The 21973-nt window shown below is 35.5% G+C and overlaps 1 protein-coding gene across 7 annotated transcripts in view; it reads left to right on the top strand.

The window, feature by feature from the left end:
• The window catches only part of MICU3 (mitochondrial calcium uptake family member 3), an 87704-nt gene extending 66860 nt beyond the window's left edge, over nt 1-20844 (top strand). For 4 of the 7 annotated variants that reach the window (XM_073798720.1, XM_019921639.3, XM_073798722.1 and 1 more), the window contains 6 exons: nt 2512-2612; nt 3114-3285; nt 13287-13395; nt 15411-15568; nt 16718-16786; nt 18506-20844. In XM_073798720.1, the coding sequence (XP_073654821.1) occupies nt 2512-2612; nt 3114-3285; nt 13287-13395; nt 15411-15568; nt 16718-16786 (609 nt within the window). In that variant the 3' untranslated portion in view covers nt 18506-20844. Of the gene's footprint in view, nt 1-2511; nt 2613-3113; nt 3286-13286; nt 13396-15410; nt 15569-15939; nt 16007-16717; nt 16787-18505 lie in introns of those variants that run through there. The other 3 variants (XR_012329021.1, XR_012329022.1, XM_073798721.1) reach the window with 3 other exon arrangements.
• The last annotated feature ends 1129 nt before the right edge of the window (nt 20845-21973 follow it).

The raw sequence follows: 21973 nt of genomic DNA, 5'->3' as shown, positions 1-21973 counted from the left end.
CGGTGAGATTAACTTCCCCAAGGTCACCTAACTAACGAGGAAAAAAGTCAGAATTCAAACCAGAAATCTCACTCTTGAGTTCATCATCCTATTTGCTCACCACGCTACTGCTTATTTGTGAAGTAGCAACTTGTTCTAAAACCTTATCCCTGCTCCTCTTCTTGGTCACTTTGCCCCTCTTCCACATTCCATCGCTCTAGCTTCCAGATGGATACCCCACTTCTTCATGCTGACCTCTGATTGGCTCGAGCCCCCACTATTATGGTCCCTTTAGGCATGCCTTCTCAAATATTTCCTCCCCCTACTAAATTAAGCTGTTCCTTGGATAATAAACTGATTAGATTTGATTATACATGATCACAAAAGAATGTCTATAATTAACAAGCTACCTTCTCCCCCCACAAAGGTCTTAATGCTTTTGTCCAAAGCATCTTATGACTACCAATAAGAACATGTATATATTTCATTTACATTCATATCCTAACCTTATCCTGAAAATGGTTATTGTAGATAGGGTTTTTCCCATTTTACAGATAAGGAAGCTGATGATCAAAAAAGGTCAGTGAACTCAGGTCTTCTGATTTTAAATCCTGTCCTCCTTCCGTTACATCAGTCTACCTTCTCAACTTAAAGCTACTGGTGGAAGTATAATAGTAGTACCTTTTGAGCACTAGTCAAAAATTACACTAATTTGTCACATAGGGGGCCTTGAAAGACTGGCACCACTAATATTCCTCAACACTCATAATAGGCTTGCTCAAGAAGATATATATGTGACACCTGGCTTCCTGGCTGTGTCTTTTTTCCCCAAGTGATCAGATCAAACCACTATCAGATCAAAGGAGTTGGTTATATTATAGGGAACTTCTCGGTTATTCCAGCTCCTGAGAATACTTGGAACTTGTCAGCAAAGTCAAATAAGAAGTAGTAGAGATCATCCAAACCAATTATTAGGAGGTTACATTCTAGAGATTATTTAGAAAAATCCAAACTAAATTACAAATATAGACTACATAGGTGATTACTAAAGAATCTCAACAATTTTAGATAATTTAAAGTAGAAGATACCCTACATGTTTTAAAGAGTCTTTAAGAGAGACATGAGTAATCCATGTAGCAGGAAGATCACTTTAGAAAAATAGTTTCATGGATTAAAAGAGGGCATGTTGAAGGGGAAAAAGCCTATCAGAAGATGTAGTCTTCTATAACTCCATTCTAGTCGTTACAAGAGAAGAAGAATATTTGGTCTAGGGAGAAGGGAAATAAAGACCCAACAAATGTTATGAAGGATAAAAATGGCTATCTTCATGAAAGATTGGGAAGGGGGCTATCAGGGATCAAAAGATTGCCAAATTTAGTGTTTGGAAGATGGGTAAGATGAGACTGTATCAGGGAACATGGAAGACGACTGATGCTTTGAAGAGAAGTATATATTTTCTATTTCTTATGTTTTCTATGGAGTGGTATCATGATTCTGGTCAAGAAGTAATAGTTTCAAATATGTACCTTTAGATGGACATTTGCAGCTATTTTTTAAATATAGAAAACGATACTTATTATTTAACCTCTTACTTTTTCTTACATTTTCCAGGATAATACATGGGGAGAGGTTATAATCACTTGAATTTTATTATTTTTGTAACTGAGTTTATAAGATAGGTATGAGTTAATGGCCAAGTGAAGAAGGAAGGAAAGAGAAAGAAGGAAGGAAAGGGAATGGGATGGGAAGGAGGGAAGAAAAAGGAAACCTATAAAGCTACATTAAAAAGGGAAGATTTTCTCAGGCCATTAAACTTTATAAGGACTATAATTAAGCTATTTTAAGAATACATTTGTTGGAACTTGTTTATCAAGTTGAATGGGGAAGGGAAAATCCTCTGGAATTAATTTCTTATCCATTCAAAAAGTAATGTAAGACTTTTCTTTGGAAAAAATTGCAGATGATATAAATTCCAAGGTAATATTACTGTAGTTTCTATTTCAAAATACAGTGTCTTCTATTTAAAGTATCATGGATAAGAATACAATAGGGAAGAATCATGGTTCAAGGAAACTATTTTACGAAGCTTGAGGCCATTCTTTTGTCAGCCCTATCTGTTCAATAATCTGAGGAATTTACCTCTTTTGGACATCCTAAGTGAATGAATTTTTCAGGTTGATTAGGAAAATCCAAAGTAAATTACTTAAATAAAAATAAAATATTTGATGATTACTAAAGGCTTTTAACTATTTTAGATCATTTAAACTATAGATACCCTATATGCACAATTTGAGGCTGAGGACTTCTTAATATAATCATAACTTTAAGTTTTTTGAAGATAAACATCAATTTCATCAGTATTTCTATTTTTGAATTTTGAACTTCTTGTTAACTGTAATGGCATGTATTAATACATCCTTCTGCTTTTCATTCTAATGTTAATGTATGTGTGTTCTTTGGGGGATATTGGGTATCTGTATTCTGTTTGGTTTTATTGCAGCTAACCTTTAAATTGTGATTTTTTTTTAAAGCGTGCTGATGACATTACAAACTTAGTAACAGATACTACACTTCTTGTACACTTTTTTGGAAAGAAAGGAAAAGCTGAGCTCAACTTTGAAGATTTTTATAGGTGAGCTTAATTTTTATATTTGTATTGAAAAATGTTAACATGCTAAAGTCAGGAAGGTCTTTAGGAATCATTTAGTGCAGTGACACTCACCTCTTTGCTGCTTTCACCTTAACTAAAGATACTCTAGAACAAATATCCACTCCTGTCAGTGCTTGTGTACCAGTAGTTCTACTGATAAATGTAACAGGAAGTCACTGAATGATGAAAAATATCCAGCTATCTGGATTGATTATTTCCTATATATTCAGAAGAAAGAATATTACCAATTCCTCAGTCTCGATAAGCTGCAGTAATAATAATAAATAGGCATGTATATAGTGTTTGCTGCAGTAAACACGAGGCAGGGCACATTAACTCCTTTAAGTCTCATCGCTACCCTGCAAGATATTCTTGTTATGCCCATTTTACAGATGAAGAAGCCAAAGTCCTGAGAGGCTAAGTACCATCTGTTACCATCACTCTTTGTTTATCTTATTCATTGTTTATGTATTTTTGTCATAGATTCATGGATAACCTCCAAACAGAAGTTCTAGAAATAGAATTCCTTTCCTACTCTAATGGGATGAATACTATCAGTGAAGAAGATTTTGCTCATATTCTTTTACGATACACAAATGTGGAAAATACATCAGTATTTTTGGAAAATGTGCGTTATAGTATACCTGAAGAAAAGGTATCTAATCCCCATTTTTATTTTGTTACATATGTTATTATCTTGTAATTATATAGGTCTGTAAAATATATTGTCCTTCAGTTAGTTCTTTTGCCCCTCTGTGGATTAATAGATTCTTTGGATATATTCCATCCTTCTTTCCTCTGTGTCTTAAGCGCTCTGGCTAAACTTTAAAATGGATTAATTTAAAATTCTGGGTTGGGACTTCCCTGGTGCCACAGTGGTTAAGAATCCGCCTGCCAATGCAGGGGACACGGGTTCAAGCCCTGGTCTGGGAGGATTCCACATACTGCATAGCAACTGAGCCCATGCGCCACAACTACTGAGCCTGTGCTCTAGAGCCCATGAGCCACAACTACTGAAGCCTGCGTGCCTAGAGCCCGTGCTCCACAACAAGAGAAACCACCGCAGTGAGAAGCCCCCGCGCACTGCAACGAAGAGTAGCCGCTACCCACTCACCACAACTAGAGAAAGCCCATGCACAGCAACAAAGACCCAACACAGCCAAAAATAAATAAATAATAAATTTTTTTAAAAATTAAAAGAATAATATAATTCTGGGTAGATATCCGTATTTTTCTTAGACATGCTGAAAACCTTTAAGGTTATTAGCAGTTGTTTTATTCACATTATGGATATCACTTTTCAAGAGAATTCTGCTGAGCTATAAGCTTTGAGTACTATGTAAACATCACCTCATATAAAACAGTTTATATTGACATCATTTCAGTCACACTTTATTCATTTCTATAATACCCTTAATAAAGGGTCATTAGAAGACGGCTGTTGACGAGTGAGTGATCTTATCGGTAGTTGAAGTGAGGTTTTTCAGAGTTTGGATGGCATGAATGGTTAAGAACCTGGGACAACTGATTGTCTATTTGTTTAGTAGCAAATGTTTTGTCAGCAATTCTGAGCAGTTGCATTATCTAGTGGTATTTGAGTGCATCACTGCAACCAAATAGAACTGGTGTTACAAGTACCCCTTCAAGCATGGGATGTTTTGGATATATTGCCTTCTATTTGTGTTTGTAGAAGGATCAAGTTAATCTATCCAAGAAAAACTTGCAAACAGTTTGACTTTGTTTAAAGTGGATACACTGTGACAGTGCTAACAATTCTGCAGGTCCCCTACGGAATGAGGAAAAAAGGACTTGATGCATTTGACTGTTAGTTTATGTAATCACTTAGGGGTCTTTTATCTGTTTTACATGTTGAAGTAAAATTTTTCCAATTCATGGACACTTCCCTAAAAATAAATATCAGAAATTGTACTATTTTGTCAAGCTACGAGTGTATTATTTAGGGCCTCGAAGAATATGCTTTTTTTCTTTTATCCACTGGAAACTTATAAAAATCTGAAATTCAAAAAAATCAATTCCAGGGTGAAGTGTTTAGGGAACTCTTCGTACTGTTTTTGCACCGATTTTTTACATTTAAAATTATTTCAAAATAAAAAGTTTGGGGGAGGGGAATTCCCTGCCAGGCCAGTGGTTAGGACTATGTGCTTTCACTGCCATGGCCCAAGTTCGATCCCTGGTCAGGGAACTAAGATCATGCAAGCCGTGTGGCACAGCCAAAAAATAAAAAATTTTCTTTTAAGTTAAATTCAGCTTCTCAAAACTTCTAATTGATAGAGGTATCTTAAATGTAACAAATCATTACAGTAAGAAAAGGAAAATATAGCAAGTGAACCAGCATTGATTCTCACTGATTTTTTTTTTTTTTTGCATTATCTCATCAATCATTAGAACAACCTTCCAGATACTGATAAATTTCTTTTAGAAAAGAGGACGCTAAGGCTCTCAGGTACTTAAGATAGTTGCCCAAGGATTCAAACCCAAGACGCTAAGCCAGTGATATTCCTAACACACCCTACTTCTGTATTTACCATCTTTTCACCTGCCATCCTCTTCTCTCAAAAGAATAACAAGTAGTAGTACTTGAATAACATACTTTCATTTCCATTCATTTATCTAGCAGATATTAAACATCTGCTGTTTACTAGGCCTTATTTTAGCCACTGTGGATAAAGTGACAAGATAAGCAAAATCCTTCTCTCATGGAAACACTTCTTCGTGGAGAGATACAATAAACAAGTAAAGGAAAAATAGTAAATGATATCTTTTCAGATAATGATAAATATTATGAAGAGGACTAGAAAAGAAGATAGACAATCAAGGTAGCTTTTGAGGAAAGGCTGTGAGGAATGACCTGTGCCAAGATCTGGATGAAGAACCTTCCAGGCAGAGGAAACAGCAAATACTAAGGGCCTGGGGACAGAAAAAGCTTCCTTTATCTGAGAAATTGCCAAAACGGTAAAGTCGGTGAAGGGGAAATAGTAGGAGATCGAGGAGAGATAGATTAGGGGTCAGGTCTCAGAGGACCGTGTAGGCCAAAATAAGAAGTTTAGATTTTATTCTAATAGTGATTCTAAGAGTGATGGTAAGCTACTATAGTATTTAAACTTTAAAGCAGTGGTAAGTAAACTACCTACTTCCTATTTTTGTAAATAAAGTTTTATTGGAACATAGCCACGCTCATTCTTTAATGGATTGTCTCTGGCTCCTTTTGAGCTATAACAGTAGAGTTGAGTAGTTGCAACATGCACCATATAACCTGAAAAAATAAAAATATTTATTCTCTGACCCTTTATAGAAAAAGTTTGCCAATCTTGTTTTAGAACATAGGTGTCATGTTTGTTCATTCAACAAGTATTCATTCAGTGAGTATTTGCTGTCTACTATGACACTCAAATCTGATCTAACTCATGAGCCAGATATGACCTGATGCATGTCTCAAAAGATCATCATGGCTGGTGTATACAGAATAGACTTCAGTTGGCCAAGGTTTGAAAGAAGAAGGCAAGTTAGAATGTTGTTATAATAGGAGTATAGGTAAGAGATGAGCATGGTTTGGACCAGGGTGAAACTAGGGAAAAGTGGTCCGATATTGGATCATTTGAAAAGTAGAGCTGATAGAACATGTTGCTGGATTAGACTGCAATGTGATGGAACAAGAATCATGAAGAACTCCTAGGTTTTGGCCTGAACCACATGGTGAAACAGTGCCATTTATTGAGCTAAGCAAGACTACAAGCTTGGGATTAGGAAAGAATCAATGGTTTTATTTTGGACAAGTTAAATTTGAGATCCCTATGAGGTATCCACTTGAAGAAATTCTGCAGGCAGTTGGATGTGTGACTCTAGCATTCAGGGGTGCAATGAGGACTACTTTTGGTGTATAGACTTCCAAATGGTGTCTCCAGTTTAAACGTCTCCCCTGAATTTCAGTCTTGTACTTCATACCGCCTACTCAGCATCTCCAGTAGTATCCAATAGACATCTCAGGCTTAATGTTGCAAAACTCAACTCCTGAGCATCCCCCCAAAATCTTGCTCCACGCGCCATCTTCCCTGCTTGAATTAATGGAAACTCCATTCTTCGTAGTCGTTCTAGCCAAAATTTTTGGACCTCTCCCTCTCATTCTACATACAATCCACCACAGATCCTCCTGACACTGCTCCTGTCAGCACTTGATCACTCCTTGCCACCTGCACTGCTACCACCCAGGTCAGTTGCCTCCTAAGTCACCTCTCTGCCTCCAGCTTTGCCTCCCTGCCATCCGCTCCCCGTTCAGCATTTAAGGAAGCGCTTTATACCATGATTCAGATCTTATCATAGTAACTCCCCATTTTTCTCCTTACAGTGGCCTCCAAGGCCTACACAGGCTGCTCCCTCATTACCTCGGACCTCACTTCCTGCCATTCTCCCCTGTCCTCGCTCTGCTCCAGCCACACTGGCTACTTTACTGTTTCTCAAATACCAGGCAGTCTGCTGTCTCAGGGGTTTTGTGTGTGTTCTTTTCTCTGCCCAGAATGCTCTTCTCTTAGATATGCTGTGTATATCGCTCACTATGTTATTTCTCAATGAGGCCTACCCTTCCAATCTAATATATAAAGACTCACCTATTATATAAATAATATGTAACATACTATGTAAGTAATAATCTAGTAGATAAATTATAACCCTTTCCCTTGGCATTCCCTATTCCTTCTTCCCTTAATCTGTTTTTATTTCCATAGCGTTATTGTCTTCTAACATACCATATAATTTACTGTTTATTTTTCATTGTTTATCTGGATAAATAATAGTATTGACATTTACTTATTTTTATTATTTGTTGTCTGTCTCCCCTAACTAGAACATAAACTCCAGGAAGGCTAGTGTTTTTATCTTTTTTATTCACTCATATATCCGCAGCACCTAGAGCCCCTGTCAAATGAATTGATAGATAATATTTAAAGATGTGGAACTTAAAGCTTTTCTGTTTTTGTGAATTTTATCTACATATATATTCACTCATATGAAATGGTAGATATATACAAAGTTATTTATTATAGCATTGTAGCAAAAGATTGGAAACTACCTGCCTCTTTCAGTAACATACTGGTTAAATACCAGAAACTACCTCTTGCAGTAAGTTACTGGTTAAATAAATTATGATGTAACTATAAAATGGGAAAAGGTGCAGCTGGAAAAAGACTAAGAAAGGTCTTTATGTACTAATATAGAATGATCTCCAAGATGCAGTAAATGAAAAAGAACACAACTTAGAACATTGTATATAGTATACTACCATTTGTTTAAAAAGATAGCCTATGCTAATTCTAGAAGGACCCACAGAACTAAAAACATTGGTTCCTCCAAGGAAAGGAACTACATGGCTAGGTGACAAGGGTGGGAGAAAGGGAGATTTTGTGTTGTATATTCTTTTGTGCCTTTTGAATTTTGAACAGGTGAATATATTGCTATATAAGATAACTAACTTAAAAAAATGTTAAATACCATGGGACCAGGTGAACTTATCTAGGAGAGAATGTAGATAGAGACTGTAGAAGGGAAGGGAAGAGGGCTTCTCATCATAACCACATAATGTAAATATTAACAAGAAAGTAATAAAATTACCGTTATTAAGCTTTGAGGGCACTGATGTTCAGAAAGATTTAAGAGACTTACCTTATTAGGTCATTCGGCCAGTAAGTTTCAGAGTTTGAATTTTCTGCTTTTTTCACAATGGTACACTTCCCTCAATCTTTCAAAGTTGTTTATATATTTCTAAAAGTTATTATGTATTTGCTATTTAGATCAGTTACTGATCTAAATAGCACACTTAATTTATGATATGAATATGAATTTTGTGTTGAGAATAAACATAGTTTATATTCCTGAGGTCCTCTTAAGCGCATGTTTTCTAAATGGTCGTTTTAGTTTGGATGATAATTTGTCTTGATGATGTTTTTGGCTTTTTCAAGTTAAATCTTTTCCTCATTATAGTCTTTTGATTTTTTCAAATTTTACCGAGTTAAAAATCATGTAACATAAAATTAACCATTTTAAGCTGAACAATTCAGTGTCATTTAGTATATACACATGTTGTACAACCACTATCTCTGTCTATTTCCAAAACATTTTCATTACACCAGAAGTAAACCCTGTACCTATTAAGTGTTTTCCCCCAGCCTCTGGTAACCATCAGTCTGCTTTTTCTCTCAGTGGATTTAACCATTCTGGCTATTTCATATAAAAAGAATCAGGCAATATATGACTTTTCATGTTTGGCTTCTTTCATAATGTTTTTGAGGTTCATCCACATTGTAGCATCTATCAGTACTTCATTCCTTGTTATGGCTGAATAACGTTCCATTGTAGGTGTATACCACTATTTGTTTATCCAGTCATCTGCCCATAGCCATGTGAGCTTTTCCCACCCTTTGGGTATTGTGAATAATGCTGCTATGAATATGTGTGTACATGTATTTTTTTGTTTGAATACCAGTTTTCAGTTCTTTTGGGTATATACCTAGAGTGGAATTGCTATATATATAAATTATAGCCATCCTAGTGAGTATGAAGTGTTATCTATGTAATCACCTTTACCTTTACCTTAACCAGAACTCTTTATTTCTTTATATAGCTTTGAGTTGCTATCTAGTTTCTTGTCTTTTCAGCCTGAGGGACTTCCTTTAGCATTTCTTGTAGGACGGGTCTGCTAGTGATGAATTCCCTTAGCTTTTGTTTATCTGAGAATGTCTTAATTTCTTCATTTTTGAAGGATACTTTTGCCACATACAGAATTCTTGGTTGACAGGTTTTTTTCTTGCAGCACTTGAAGTATCCCACTCACTTCTTGCCTCTGTGAGTTCTGATGAGAAATCAGCTGCTAATCTTATTGGGGATCCCTTCTATGTGAAGAGCTGCTTCTCCTCTGCTGCTTTCAAGTATCTCTGGCTCTGGCTTTTGACACTTTGAATATGTGTCTTGGTGTGGGCGTTTTTTAGTTTATCCTACTTGGATTTCATTGAGCTTCTCAGGTGTGTAGACTCCCGTCTTCCCTCAAATTTGGTGTTTTCAACCATTATTTCTTTAAATATTCTTTCGACTCCTTTCTCTCTTTTCCTTCTGGAAGTCCCATAACGTATGTATGAACTTGATGGTGTCCCCAGGACCCTTAGGCTCTGTTCACTTTTCTCTTTTTTTTTTCCTGCGGTACACGGGCCTCTAACTGTTGTGGCCTCTCCCATTGCGGAGCACAGGCTCTGGACGCGCAGGCTCAGCGGCCATGGTTCACGGGCCCAGCCGCTCCGCGGCATGTGGGATCTTCCCAGACCGGGGCACAAACCTGTGTCCCCTGCATCGGCAGGCGGACTCTCAACCACTGCGCCACCAGAGAAGCCCTGTTCACTTTTCTTCATTCTTGTTTCTTTCTGTGCCTCAGACTGAATAATTTCAATTGTCCTCTCTTTAATTTCGTAGATTCTTTCTTCTGTCTGCCCAAATCTATTGTTGAACTTCTCTAGTCAGCTTTTCATTTCAGCTATTGTACTTTTAAGCTCCAGAATTTTTATTTGGTTCCTTTTACACTTTCTGTCTCTTTATTCTCATTTTGTTCATACATGGTTTTCCTGATTCCCTTTAGTTCTTTGTCCATGGTTTCCTTTAGCTCTTTAAGCGTATTTACAACAATTAATTTAAAATCTTTTTTTCTTTGGTCCAATGTCTTGGCTTCTTTAGGGATGGCTTCTGTTGATTCTTTTTTTTCTTCTTGTGAATGGGCCATATTTTCCTGATTCTTTGTATGCACTGTAATTTTTTGCTAAAAACTAGCCATTTTGAATATTATATGGTAACTCTGGAAATCACATTCTCCCTTACAGTTGTCCATTTGCAAAATAGCTTGGATAAGTCACTAAACAGTCACTAAAAAGTCCTTGTCGTGTGCAGTCACTTAAGACTCTGTTCCTTTATCTTAGGGGTTAGCCAGAGAACTGACAGAGATTTCCTTAAATGCCTGAAGCCAAGAAGAAAAAAATATAGTACTGTCCCAGTCTTTGCAGTTAAGCTGTGAGCTGGAGCACTCCTTCAACACTACGCCAGGCTACCTAAGCCCCTTTATTTACCTTCACCTCCTGCTTTCACAGAGCTCGCATATCTGCCAGAGGTGGTAACCTAGGGTCCTCGCAGGTCTGTTAAAGCATGTGTCAGTTCCTGGGCATGTCCAATTTCCCAAGTATATGCAATAGCGCTGTGAGCCCCTATTCTCCCAGTAATCATTCTCTTCAGCCTCCTCCTTCCCAGGCTTTTGGATTCTGTCTGCCACTTGTCTCCTCTGTCGTCCCTTGCCCCAGCTGGCATAGAGTGTGTATGTCTTTAAATGTTTTAATAGATGTCACTGTCACCAGGAAAGCCATTCTAGTCCAAGGGGAAAAGGGTGAAACAAAAGTTAGCCTCTGTGCTGGTCCTTCAGGGAATCACCGGACAGGTCAAATCACATATCATGACAATTTGAGAACAAGGCACCCTTACTGAAAATCAGTTGACCATAGATATTTGGGTTTATTTCTGGACTCTCAGTATATATGTATTTTTGATACTTTAAAGTCGTCAGATAGTATCATCACTTTATTTTTGTTACAATGTAAGCTACTTCTTTTTACTCCACTTCTAACGATTAGGACACACTCCATTCAAGTCCCAGTGGTTCATTACAGAAGTGATTCTGGGAATAAGAATGGGGAGGGAGAAGAAATGGCCATACCCCTGTCTCTCTGCCACTTCCCCAGACTGTCTGTCCCTCACTTCTGTTAAGAATGGATTGCTTTAAATAATCGCCATCAAAATGAATGCCCTATTTTTCAATTTACAAACACAAAGAGTTTAATCTGTACAAAACAATTACTGTATGGTTTTGAATTTGCCCTGTCTTTCCAAACATGAGATCCCCATTTTGAAAAATCCAAAGGTTCAGATGGAGAACATTGTATTCTGTCATTCTTTGATTTGCTTTTAATTTTAAGCTCCCTAAAAGTATTGACATTTTTGTTTACACTTTGTTTTAAAATATCCCATCCTCTTGTTTTTCACTTTTACCAGCATTAACCTGTCACCCTGACACAGAGATTGTTGCTGGGACAGCTGATCCAGCACAAACTGATACAGAACCAGAGCAGTGGCCAGTTTCCCTGGCAACAAGCTCTTCACATCAAGACAAACCCCTTCTGGCTCAGTCTCCCTAATTGAGTCAAACAGTCCTGTCAGGAAAACATGGCAGGGGGGATCAGATCACAGAGCAGAATCCAGAGTTGGAATGGCCATAAATGAATGTAAGGAAAGAGAAAAAGAAAAAGTGAAGAGAAATGACAGTGATGATTCTCCTTGAAAGTAAAGAGGGGTTATAATTGAAGTGGAACTAATGTGTATTAAAATTTGGTATTATTATTTCAATAACAAATTGATAATATTATTTTGATAATAAATCACTTAATCAGTAGCTGGCTTATATGAAAATAAACTCTCTGGTTCTTTGCCCAGCTTTCCAGTGCCACCTCCTTAGCTTCCCTTCCCCTGCTACCCCAGTAGTAAGGTCAGAATTTGTGAAGCCTAAGCTCTCAGCCCTCTGCTTGTTCTCGGTTTACTTTGTCTCTCAATTTTGTTCATCTTGCTGAGCAGAACACATCAAGCAAATGCAGCCCTTTGTATCCAAATTCGTATTATCAGAGATACATTGTGCTTATTTCAAGCAACTTTCCTGTTTAATTGAAGTTATAGCAGTGGCAATAATTTCAATTTACGTAAATGAAATTCCAGAGTCCTTTCCATGACCCTACCGGAAGCCCTGTGTTGGGCCTCCCAGAGCTCTGCTACAGTCATTGTACTTCCTCCTGTTATTCTGGCAGCCTTATCATGGCAGGAACAAGTAAAAATACATGACTGTTGGCTTATTAGACATATTTATTTTGCATTGTCATTATAAAGACATTAATGACCTAATGCTGAAATATATTTAAGGAGAAATACATGTACAGGAGAAACTGGGGGGTTTTTTTGTTGTTTTTTTTTGTGTGTTTTTTTTTGCGGTACGTGGGCCTCTCACTGTTGTGGCCTCTCCCATTGCGGAGCACAGGCTCCGGACATGCAGGCTCAGCAGCCATGGCTCACGGGCCCAGCCGCTCCATGGCATGTGGGATCTTCCCCGACTGGGGCACGAACCCGTGTCCCCTGCATTGGCAGGCGGACTCTCAACCACTGCGCCACCAGGGAAGCCCAAGAAACTGTTTTTAGAGGGTTTTTTTTTCTTCTTTTTCCTTAATGATCATACTAACTTTTAAAGTTTAAGAAATTCAGGCCTGAAGTGAGAATTTCCAAAAATGGAAACTTTTAAATTTATGTTTATTGTAGCATTTTTAACTTTGTGCTGATATGACAGTGTTTTAAAAATATTTTCACCTATCATTGCTAATAGTAGCAACATTACCCAGTGGAAAAAATTTGAGTGAATTTTACATTTCATTTGGAGAAAGAAGGTTTCAGAAGGTACCCTGGAAATATATACTTACAAGATATATTGCTGATGCTCAATCTACTTATTTCTAGTAAGCGTAGATATTTATTTAAATCAATTTGACAATGCTAAATATATTTACATATATTTTCCCAATATAGGGCATTACATTTGATGAATTCAGGTCATTTTTCCAGTTTTTGAACAACCTAGAAGACTTTGCAATAGCCTTGAATATGTATAATTTTGCAAGTCGCTCTATAGGGCAAGGTAAGTAACAAACTTTCAAAAACTAAAAGCAAACCATATTCCTACATTGCTTCTGGTGACTTTGACAACAAATTAACTAGATATATCATATTAGCCATCAGTTTGCCTGGAAGTTTGGTGTATACTTCAACAGGAAATTTGTTTTCCCTAAGCTAAATTTAGGAAAATATGCTACTATTTTGTATTAAATTTATGATTGTCCTTCACTGCATATTATGGGAAAAGCTAATGATGTTTGTAAAGGTTTAAAGAGGAAGAAACCTCATGGCTGCTTGGTAACCTCGAGGGGATATGTGTCTCCCTATAGAAGAGCCAGCTGGCCATGCCGCAAACATCATCACAGGGTGATATTCATATTATTTGTTTGTCTTACTGATTTTACCCACACTCTCTGCTGGCTCAGAAACCTGAATTTTGTCAACAGAGCCACCTCTTAGCCATGGACTTACATTAGCCAAGTTTTAAGAACGATATATAAAAATGACAGTCAATTTTGCTTGATTTACCAAAAAATACAACTGCCATAGAATTCTGAATGCCGTAGTCCTCAGGACCTGCTCATTCTTTCCCTGTAGGTAGACTAACAAGTCAAGTCCTTTTCCCAGCATTCTGTAGCTATGACCCACCTTCCCTTCCCTCGTGGCCATATTGTTTTTAAATATTCTTGCCATATGAGGACTTTCTGGTTATGTCTTTATGGTGATTTTACCCGTGTCTGCCATAATCTAATAAGTGCTAATCCCCCAGTTCAATCTCAGAGGACAGTCTGGTTATTTTATTACCAAGTTCTAGGGACAAGGCAAACCGGAGCCTCTAAGTGCTAATAATTCTCTTTCCCCAAAACACAGATAGTGAATCCCTCGCATAGCTTCATTCACTTACTCGTTGAGGAAGAGAAACCTAAAAACTGAAAAGTTTTCATATTTCACCCTTTGACTGGTCTAGATATTCAAATAAGGCATCTTCTTAACACATTTTAGTGTTTTAAAACCGAAACCTTTGGGAGCCCTGCCTTAACAGGCCAATGTTTTACTGCCATGGTAAACCTACTAATCAACTTTAAAAAGAGAAAAAGTCAGTATCTGCTTAGCTGGTTCAGAATGGAAAGTTGCTCTTTTACTTTGTGGAACTGAATGAAACGAAATGAAAAAAATCACTCTTGCAGGTGCTAGGAATACATCTGTCTCTTTTTTTTTCTTCTGTTGCCACTTCTAGCACGTTAATTCACGTTATCACCCCTTAGAAAGAGCTATTGCTGTAGCCACCGCAGTGGTATTCCTGCCATTATCCACTCTCCTCTCTGACGTTTCCCGGACAACTCACAGAATAATCTTCCTAAAACAGATTAACCCTGACACACCTGCTATGGAAAATTCTTCAGTTCCCCAATTGCCTGTTGAAGATCGTACAGGTTCCTCACCTCAAAGTCCCCCTGCAGAGCTTCCCCAGCTCCTGGGTGTCCAGGCTGCTCATTTTCTGAACATGCCTGGTGCTCCTGTGCCCTGCCCCACCTTTGTTCTTTCATGTCATCATCTGCCATTTCCTCTCATCTCTACAAGCTGAAATCCTTTATCCTTCAGGGCTGAACTCAGATACAAAGCGGCAGCCTTCCCTAATCGCTGTCTTCTCTCTCTTTTCCCTACTCCACGCTACCCCACAAGTAACCACTCATTTCCAAATTCTCATAGCGCTTTGTTGCTGCTTTTTGTGTGGTCCTGTGTAATGATTATTTGGGCAGGTGTGTCATCTCCCATCTGAACTGTAAGTTTCTTGAGAGCTTATTCACCTTAATAACCTCTAAAGTATCTGTGGTTGATAGTAGGCCCTTTTAATTAAAACCGCAAAAAATTTTATGTTCCCTAAAAAGATGGCATGATTAATGAAAAGTGCTATGTTACATAAGATCATGACCCATGTTTAGAAAAAAAAACCTTCTTTTATAACCTTGCTAGTAATTAACACATATTATAAAAATAATGTTAATGGTTTACTCCTTTTCTGTGTCATTTATCTAGATGAATTTAAACGTGCCGTCTATGTAGCCACTGGCCTCAGACTTTCACCACATTTAGTGAACACAGTCTTTAAGATTTTTGATGTTGACAAAGATGATCAATTAAGCTATAAAGAATTCATTGGAATTATGAAAGACAGACTCCATAGAGGATTCCGGGTAAACCTATAAATTTCAACCCTATTGCTATCCTTTTAAAAAACTGAAAGAAAAAAATCCATCTAAGTTTCAGAAACAATTTATATAAGTTTTTAAGGATATAAACAGGAAATGTTATATTTGAAAAGAAAAAACATAAGGCCCTACCTATTTTCAAAAACAATTTGAAGAGATAAAAGGTGATGCTTTTTTAAATATAAAATCAGTGTCAATTTTAATAACTTATTTTCATATTCAATTAGTTTAATGTCTTCATCCCAGTTTGTGGGGGGGAAATGTTGCCAAATATTTTGATTCAGTCTGCACACTGGCTGTTTAAGACTTGCTAGTATACAAAGAAATATCACTATTTCTCATTTTATATGATGCAGATTTCCACTAGGCAACGTGAGGTTCTTAAGTCACTGCATATTCAGTACTTTTTATATGGAAAATGAGGTAAAAAATGTTTTTTTGTCTGTTGAACTGTTCTTTCCTTTTAACATCTTATACTGCAAAATAATTACAAGAAATTCAGTGATTTTTCTCAGAAATATGTTTTAAAGAATGAAATGTAGCATAAATCAATAAATGTTTACACATTTAATGTATTTGGATGTGCCACAAATGGAAAAAGAAAAAAAAATATGATTAACAGCTAGAATATTCAGTCTTCCCTCTTTGGTAACAGTACCCCTGAGCATTATACATTTAAAAAGAAAATATATATATATGTACAAAAAAATCAAGATTCATCTGAGACAATGTTTTTAAAGATTTTTAATGGATTCTTAAAATCCCAACTGTCTTGGTAAAGATACCGTGTACTTAACTGCCACCTAGTGGTTAGTTATTAACATTTGCGGTGATGGCACAAATGCCTAAAAGGGCATGCGTTGAAAATCATTTTTTTCCTCAAATATTTTAGAATAGCAAGATCAAACTAAAATATTGGGTTGGCCAAAAAGTTCGTTCAGGTTTTTTGTAAGATGTTACGAAAGACACGAACAAACTTTTTGGCCACCCCAATATAAAACTATGCTATAAACCCTTGACACTGTATTTCTCTCTTAGATTTTATGTATTTTTATTTTTGCCTTATTTATTGAATATCTGTGACCCCATAACATTTTATTTACATTTGCACACTCTTAATCCTCTGTTCCACAGGGTTATAAAACAGTTCAGAAGTATCCCACTTTCAAATCCTGTCTGAAGAAGGAACTTCATAGCAGATAAGTATGTTAGCACCTGTTTGTCTAAATTTGTTCAGTAACAGTAAAAGAAGGGTCATAATTTATTCTTCTCTTACAACATTTAGGTAATAGCTGAAAGAAATAGAATTATAATTTATTTTTAATGTTTAGGTCACTAATTCAAGTTAAGAATTAGTCTTTTAATGATTTCATTTTACACCATACAATTCAGTTTAAGAATAGTTATTATAACAAAGCATTAGTTTGCCACTGTTAAGTTGTGATCTAAAAATGAACTGGAATAAATACTCATCTGACTGGAATTCTCATGAATGTTGCGACTGAAAATTTTTCTGCTTAACCTGTAGTTTTGTATCTGAGCAGATACAATATAATGAATCCAGATTGCATTTTTATAATCTAGGATTACTAGCATCTAAGGGATATTTGTAACTATTTTTTAGGATCATGATTCCAAACATCTGCTACAATAATAGCAACTAAATTTTTTTAGAGTTATTTTGGGTGCCTGGCACTATACTAGGTGTTCTTCTACATGTAGTATTTCATTTAATCCTTACAGATAGATATCCCATTTAACAGCAGAGAAAATAGAGACTTGGGGAGTCATTTACCCAAGATAACTTGCTAGTAAGTTGCAAACCAGGATTTGAGCAATTTGAGCCTCATTCTGTGTGATGACAAAACCATCTTAGTTATTATTTACTACACCATCACCATGGAATGAAATAGTTGAGGAAGATACGGGAGATTTGTTCAGTTTGTATCAACCCAAATAAGTATCTCAGACTTGTTGCTGACCTCCAAAATGAGAGATTTGTTTTTCCTTTTTTCTTTTTGTTTTTCTTTTAAAAGTCAACTATAGCTATAAAATTTTGGTTGATTGTGGGTTCTGATTAGGTCTCTGCAGTGAAACTTTCATTCATTTACATGCTTGCAAATACCTATTTTTTTCAAGATTAAAACATTTATATTTGTCTAGAGTGGCATTACCAAAGTGGTACATATGCATAGGATGTCAATGTATATTAGTTAAAAGACCAAAAGCTGTTTAGAAATAAGTATGAGAAATATCATAATAGATATGGTTAAATAGGTTCCTTAGGACTTACAGATCTTAATATGCCACTATTGATTTTTCTCTCTAAAAGAAAACAGCAGTATTGGGTATTTTGCAAAGTAGCTTTGAAGCCTAATATTTTATGGAACCCATTTAGGGAATTGCTGGTCTAAAATGTTTAGTGGTAAGTAGGCTTATTTACTTATCTAAGGTGGTAACTGTTGTGATTGAGCTAACAGAAGAAGTCACGTCTTCCTAATCTCTATTTTGAGGAACTTTATATTGCCTTTATTATAAGAAGTTAAGCTAAACATTTAAAAAAATAGTAGGACTATACCATTTATATGTTCATATAGATAGTGTTTCCAACCAGCCTGTAATAGTGTCACATTGACATTATTGATTCTGTGTAGTAGTATATAGAACCATAGAAAAAAATGACTACTTAGATTCTAGAACTTTGTAAGACTGTGGATTAGACAAGTTACTAAACAAAACACTGAACCTTTAAATTTAAGGAAATAGTTTATGATTAAGTCTTTGATTCTTATACTTGCTGTTGCGTGTTTTTATCATGTGCCTTACTGTTTCCTGTGATTATTATAATGATTAATGCTGTTACCTCCGAATTTCATCCTAAAAAATGTTACTTTTATGTATTACATATATTTTTTTAATTAGGTACTTCTAAAGCAAAGTTTAAAGGATTATTATCTACTTGAAAGTGCAAGAAGCAAAAACTTCAGCGGGTGGAAGCAGGTCTGAGATCAGAACTTGTGTAAATGAAGGAAAAGGTGAAATGCTAATTATAATTTTTTCTTTAACTGAATTTTTGAATATAAGATGCATCTTCTTAGTGATTACTAATGTTACATGTTATCATGCATCTTCTTACTAATTACTAACGTTACGTGTTATCATGTTGAGCTTTTGACTTGATTTACTGAACTCTGCACTTTTTCATTCCCTTCGGATTCTTCCAGTGACTATATAAGAATGTATTTTAATTTTTAAAAAAATTTATTAGAAATTTGTCTCATTTCAAAATAATGTATGACTCCTGGAATCTAGATCACTTAAAAATGAACAGCAACATATTTTTGGTTTTAGACTGAACTTATTATCAGAAAATGAATATTCCTTGAGATTTATCTTAGGGCCCTTAGAATTGTTAATAGATCTCCAGGCTTTTAATTACATTGAAGTAATTTTGAAACACAAATAGAAATTAAGCTACTATACAATATGATGGTTTACACTGTACTTTTAACTTTTAAAATTGCTTAATTAACATATATTGTTTGAATCATATAAAGTTTTTTTAAAGTTTTTGTTCATTTACCAAAGTCAACAGAATGTCTGATATTATTTTATGTATACAGTAATTTAAAATGTAAATTTTTTTCTCAAAAAAACTCATACATTAATGGTAGAAACAGTGGTAGTTTTTGTAGCAGTAGTCACTGTTGTTGTCGTTATTGTTTTAAACATGGTGCATCTCCTGATAGCAGATGGTACATGTTAATAACAGTAGTAAAAATAATATCTTGAGGCTCTGTAACTTATCGCATATTGTTATTATGTGTCTGTGGTGTCAAAATGAGTATTATAAAAGATTAATATAAAATGGTTCAGCAGACTGAAGTCTATATTAGGTAGAAGTTAATATTTGTTTCTTGCGAAAGGACCACATGTTAAAGTAATGCCAAACAGCCAGTAATCATGAATACTTTAAATAGACTTTATTATTTCAAAATGTCTTAAAAGAGAAAAGATAAACTTTCTATTGAAAAACAGCAAAATTATATTTTCTCCTGGAGAAAATAACTTGATAGGATTTAATGGAAATCTGTTCAATTAAAAAAACGTAGTTTATAAAAAGTTACTATGCAAAAATAGAACAATGAATTTAAATTATACTGTATGTGGAAGATAGGTTCATTTATCTTCTAAGATGTACTAAATATAAACTGCACACACTCCAACTGTTATCTTGCTTTTACATATGAAAATGGGAAATACTGACTTTGTTTTTGTTAAGTTATTAAAGGTGAATTTGATAGTTCTGCATCAGCCTATTTATAAAAGTAATGTTATTCCCAAGAATATGTTGTTAGCATTGACAATGCATTTTTAGACTTTTTACATTCTTTATCTGATATTATTTATTACATTGATATAGAAATATGTGATTCATCAGTTTTAGGATTTCACATAGTATAATTTCACCTGCTTTGCAGGTTGATTCAGTTGATTAACTAAATGAAAATGTCTACCTTCTCATTTAACGTGCCCCAGCTCTATTTTACCTTACACTGAATGTTCTCAATATTATTTGCTATCTAAAAGAATGGAAAAAATGCAACTTACTTTTATCTTCAATTATAAACGAAATTATCTTGCATATATGGAAAAATTGCTATTTAGAACAGTCCTATAAATAGATATTAAAAACTGAATTAGCTCATTAAGATTCTTTATAATTCTGCCATTCTCCCAAGGAATACTACATACGTAACCTTTATTCTTTATTGCTTATCAGATTGAATGGATACTCATCTGCTTGTAAGACTGCAGCATAATATTAAAATGCAAATAAATAAAATATTCTGATCAATTAAAATGGAAAAGAGTAGTAAATTATGGTGATTCTCCACATATTATCAGTCTTGAACTTTATCATCTATAAAATGGGAGGTAAAAATATCTCACTGGACTGTTGTTTACATCAATTTTAAAAATTTTAAGTGCTTTGAAAATAGTAATGTACTAAATACATGTATGCTATTCTCAGTATTTCCTTCTACAAACTATTCCTTGGAAAGATGAAGCTATACATGAAATTTTAGTATCATACTCTCTACAGAAGACTTTATGATGAAAGGTTTATGGTAATTCTCAGAATCATTTCTTATTATGAATTTCATTTAAGTTCCAGTTTATTGTTCTTATTATAACTGTAAAGTGACCTGTCTTACATTCTTATGTTATCTTAAAATAAATACACTTGCTCTTGAATCAAGAAATTTAGTACTTTGCTTTTCTGTATATCTGTGGACTAACGTCTTTCTGAAAAATGTCACGTATAAACTTTGAAAATCTTTGTTGATTACCAAACCTACATTGATTTTATGCCCTCTGCTATAGCAATACATGCCAAGAAATTAATCTCATCAACACTTCTGTAAGTAAATACATCATAGAGCCATAAAGCCTCTCAAAGTGTATAATAGGAATTCATACATTATATTGATAAAATATTATCATTGGTACTGGAAAACTTTCAGAAAGTTTACATGTGAATGGAATATCAATTTTCCTTTACAGACTAACTGTTTAAATGGTTTAAAATCATTAAACCAACACTGCAGCAGCCCGTTTCACTAATGTTGGTATTTTGTAGGTATCATCTTACTAAGACAACTCCTAGAAATTTACCAATTTTCAAAATACATTTCAGTAGTCCCCCCTTATCCATGGCTTCACTTCCCGTGGTTTCAGTTACTCGTGGTCAACCTGGGTCCAAAAATATTAAATGGAAAATTCCAGAAATAAAAAATCCATAAGTTTTAACTTGCTCACCATTCTGAGTAACATGATGAAATCCCACTATGTCCTTCCTGGGTTGTGAATCGTCCCTTTGCCCAGTGTATCCCACCCTTTAGTCACTTAGTAGCCGTCTTGGTTATCAGATGGATGTCATGGTATCACAGTGTTTACATTCAAGTGACCCTTATTTTACTTAATAATGGACCCAACGTGCAAGAGTAGTGATGCTAGTAATTTGGATATATTAAAGAGAAGCTGTAAAGTGCTTCCTTTAAGTGAGAAGGTAAAAGTTTTCAACTTGGGCTTCCCTGGTGACTCAGTGGTTGAGAGTCCGCCTGCCAATGCAGGGGACACGGGTTCGTGCCCCGGTCCGGGAGGATCCCACATGCCACGGAGCGGTTGGGCCCGTGAGCCATGGCCACTGGGCCTGCGCGTCTGGAGCCTGTGCTCCGCAACGGGAGAGGCCACAGCAGTGAGAGGCCGGCGTACCGCAAAAAAAAAAAATAAAAATAAAAGTTTTCAATTTAATAAGGAAAAGAAAACTATTCTGAGGTTGCTAATACCTACGGTAAGAACGAATCTTCTATTTCTGAAATTGTG

Source organism: Tursiops truncatus, chromosome 21 (assembly GCF_011762595.2).
Source record: "Tursiops truncatus isolate mTurTru1 chromosome 21, mTurTru1.mat.Y, whole genome shotgun sequence".
Taxonomy (NCBI): Eukaryota; Metazoa; Chordata; class Mammalia; order Artiodactyla; family Delphinidae; genus Tursiops; species Tursiops truncatus.
The sequence above is the reverse complement of the archived record's forward strand: the minus strand, read 5'-3'. Positions and strand labels throughout refer to the sequence as shown.